Source organism: Olea europaea, unplaced genomic scaffold, assembly GCF_002742605.1.
Source record: "Olea europaea var. sylvestris unplaced genomic scaffold, O_europaea_v1 scaffold5589, whole genome shotgun sequence".
Taxonomy (NCBI): domain Eukaryota; kingdom Viridiplantae; phylum Streptophyta; class Magnoliopsida; order Lamiales; family Oleaceae; genus Olea; species Olea europaea.
This window is the reverse complement of record NW_019263923.1, coordinates 1-3,716: the sequence shown is the minus strand read 5'-3', so window position 1 is coordinate 3,716 and position 3,716 is coordinate 1. Positions and strand designations below refer to the sequence as shown.

General features: G+C 34.3%; 1 protein-coding gene across 2 annotated transcripts; it reads right to left on the bottom strand.

Moving 5' to 3' along the window:
• Positions 1 to 42: 42 nt before the first annotated feature.
• LOC111389076 lies at positions 43 to 3,716 on the bottom strand. 2 transcript variants are annotated; one of them, XM_023013930.1, is made up of 7 exons: positions 3,637 to 3,716; positions 3,450 to 3,510; positions 2,982 to 3,112; positions 2,755 to 2,844; positions 2,512 to 2,607; positions 2,335 to 2,413; positions 44 to 1,536 (listed from the first exon to the last, which is right to left on the bottom strand). In XM_023013930.1, exons 3-7 carry the CDS (start codon positions 3,025 to 3,027, stop codon positions 1,347 to 1,349), a joined length of 501 nt encoding a protein of 166 aa, XP_022869698.1. In that variant the 5' UTR covers positions 3,028 to 3,112; positions 3,450 to 3,510; positions 3,637 to 3,716; the 3' UTR covers positions 44 to 1,346. The 2 variants fall into 2 exon arrangements, with proteins under 2 accessions (XP_022869697.1, XP_022869698.1); XM_023013929.1 differs by lacking the exon at positions 3,450 to 3,510 and having other exon boundaries at positions 43 to 1,536; positions 3,637 to 3,710.

Sequence of the window (3,716 nt, the reverse complement as noted above, 5' to 3'; positions counted from 1 at the left end):
ATGCGTAGATTCAAATAATAAAACTATGCATGTCTTTTAAATCATCGATAATACCATATTTTTATCCCCTCCTGCTCCTCCTCAATGATCAACCTTTACTTGGAAGCTTCATACACACAAATTTAAAAGTAATTTCAGGGAAAAAGCTCAATGCCCAAATTGAAGGCAACTAAAATCTTAAGGTTCTATTAACTTTAAGAGGTAAGGGAGTTGAAAATTTTCAAACTACTGTATTTGGAGAAGAGGAGATGAAAGGAACACAAGGCGCAATAAGTTATACAAAATTTAATTTCTGTAACACCATTTTGGTAGGCTCCTATCCACCTCACCGGTTCTAGAAGGACCCAGAAGAAGAGAATCTCGCAAGTGGAGGGGAGAAAGGGATAACTAAATTCTGTTTTGGAGGAATAGGGGGTAACAACTTTCAATTAGGAGAGCCTATAAATAAGAGAGGTCAGGAGAGTAATAGGCAAGCAATATTTGAGGGTAGTAGAGTGGTTCTCGGCTACGGCCTTCAATAGGCCTTTGTCATCTAATTTCTGTAATTTTCTTATTATTCGATCAAAAGTTGTTATCTCATTAGCTTATTCATCTGATTTCCAGTTGGTATCCTATCACATTTTCACTCTTATTGATAATTCAGTTCAAGCATCACCTTCTTGACAACTAATTGTTACTATGTTAACTATTGCCACCTACATTCTTCTACAGTTCGCTCCCTACGGCATTAACATATACTGGTCAAGAGAGGGTGATGCTTTAAGTAGAATCCTTAATAAAAGATCAATCAAAGAGATGTCTGAGCAAGAAATTAGAAAGCCTTCTACATAAATGGAGAATGTTATGAGGATATTATCAAACTTTTGACGAGTAAAATGGACAATGGTGAGACGACTAGAACTTAAATATACGAATGGACCATGAAGCAGACCTTAGAAAGTAAGGTTCATATACATGTCAGATTATACCAAATAAAGACCTGTAGATAAGGATATTGTCAATATGGATAAGTGGGACAAAATAGAATGTGATAGAATTGTTACATGTTAGGATTTAGACTACAAGAAGCATTGAAGCCATTTATCTGTTACACACAAAACATAAAAGGATATGCTGCGATTTTTTCATGTTTTTCAATCGTGTTTGATGATTTTTTATTTTGAATCTGTTCAACATATATAGCTTAACTCTGGCCTCAAAAAAGCAGATAAATGAAGAAGTGACGTCCAAGGCCGTGGCTCTGTAAGGGCTCACTCAGCTCTAACTCCAGAAGCTAGACTAGCTTAAGGATCCATTTTCTACGTTCATTCAGTGCGTGCGGAAGTTCATTCAGTGGGTGCGGAAGGTTACTCACGACGAGACAAAATAAACTTGTTTACGTAAAGTAGGAGCTGCAACATATAAATGTAGTTACCATGATGCTGAAGCACTTCTCTGGGAAGAGGGTAGGTGACAGAACAGTCCCTTGCTTGACGGTGTACTTCCTTTACCACATTAGCATTAAGAAGACCACCAAATATGACTGTCTTAGCAACCCTATTTAGCATGAAGAGAACTTCATGTTAGATATGCTTAACAAGAAATTAATTATAAGCAAATAATATTATAAATTTAAAATATATAACTACAAATCTAGAAAATCATACTTCAGGATTAGAACTGGAAAGCATATTTATATAGAAGTTACCAAGTTGAAGGGTTGAAAATCCTTCTTTGTAGAAAATATAAGTCGAAAAAAGTTCCTCAGACAAAGCTAGCCAGTTTTTAAACAGACTTAGGTTACTAATCCAACTTTGAGGTTATTGCTTATCGAATCAGGTGCTGTATAATGACTTCACTACTGATACCAGTTCCTAAGCTGATAAGATTGGGAACAGGACGCGAGCAGCCATTACTAAGAGACATCCCGGTATAGATTTTATTTAGTTGTTAATTTAGATTTACTGATATACATAGTCTTACATAAGCCAATAGATATATTCTACTAAGTATTAACGAGATTGATGTGGACATATCATTCAATCTGAAATTAAAACTATAAAAGAAAAGGGAGCTAGCAAAAGAATAGTATAATCAAGAAATGACAAAAATGTAAATAAAAAAGAAATTACTTTACATCTCAAGGGGACATCTAAGAAGCAAAAATGGACGTGGCAACTTTGATACCCCCTATATATCATTACAAGCCAAACCACAATTCAAGAGATGAAGAATATGATTGATAATATTTGGTGCAACCTAAATGTCACGATTTAGCATAAAAATTCATCACAGGAGAAATAACAAACATTTCATTCCTGTGTATATGATAATATCAAGCCAATAACCTGGTACCTTTGTTTTTCTGACCCAATCCCTTCATCAGGCAAACTACTCGAAATCATAGTTCTTTTCCGTTTCTTCATAGATTTACCTGTTTAAAATCAACAGAAACATATATTAATTACGAAAAATTGGAAAAAGAATATCAGTAGTCTTAAGACACGTGTAAACTCTTTTGTAGTTAGATACCTTCTACTTGAGAGTTTGGTGCCCTCTCAAGCTTTTCTACCTTTGTGGCTGAAACGTCCTTGTCGTTCTTTGTCTCAATAACATTTTCAAAATGAACTACCAAGTGGAAAAGGCATAACAAGATAACATCAGATAAACATCAAGAACAAATTTACATCTTTACCTTCTGGTGAATGTAGTAGCTCATATCGTAAACTTGAGTCAAAACTTAAAAAATATGTTAGCTATCTCGAAGTTTGATACCTTTTAGATGAGAGTTTGGTGCCTTCTCAAGCTTTTCTACCTTGATGGCTAAAACATCTTTGTCAGCCTCGAAAAAATCTTCAGCATGAACTACAAGTGAAAAAGGCATAAAACAATACTATCAAATTAACTTCAAGAATGTATTGACATCTTTAACTCTGGTAGATGTAGTAATAGATGCTGTGAAATCAAGTTGAAAACTCAGAAAAAGAAAATGCAACTATGACCTTGATTTTGTTTTGCTCGACATTGCTCAAGAGGAGCACGATGCATAGCATGTTTCACTCCAATTTTTCTACCTCCAATGGTCGAGTCATTTTTAAGCTCAATTGCACGTTTAGAATCTTCAATGGCGGCACTGAATTTGCATTATAAATCAAGCATAGGTGTCAGCATTTCCTCGAAATTTTACAGAAGGGTGAAGAAATCAAAGAAAATACAATTACAATTGAACAAAGCCAGAGCCTCAGTGTTCATTAGACCCTGATATACACATAATTAAAAGAAGTCCACATTTAGCTTCTAAAATTTATGATAAAAGCAATTATGTTATATTTGATGATAATGTATTTGATTTTGTATAGAGTGTTAGTGCATTGTTCTCATAAAGAAACACTTATATAAATAGTAAATGTAATGAATAATACGATAATATATTTTATGTCAGTTCAAAACGATAATCTACGAAAATATACCCTTCTTGGTGACCATGAAGCACCGTCTCATCAGTCCAACCTCACTGAATGTTTCTTCAAGCTTAATTATTCACATAAACAAGTTTAAGACAGCAAGAATAAGCATTTCATCTGTGGTAAAAAGAAAAAAAAAAAAAACACTCACAAATGTGCGTGTGTGTATATATATAGAGAGAGAGATTTATACCTAAGCATTGGTGAAAGAAAAGGGTAAATTGGCAACAAAGACAGTAGCAGAGCAGTGAGGAGTGTTGCCACTGTCTTTCA

Bases quoted from the DNA above. Each gene is read 5' to 3' on its own strand.
- LOC111389076 (XM_023013929.1), bottom strand. The intron at 2,845-2,981 runs GTCATAGTTGCA...TTTCACTTGTAG, and splicing joins TCGAGCAAAACAAAATCAAG to TTCATGCTGAAGATTTTTTC. The intron at 1,537-2,334 runs GTACCAGGTTAT...CATGCTAAATAG, and splicing joins ATTGGGTCAGAAAAACAAAG to GGTTGCTAAGACAGTCATAT.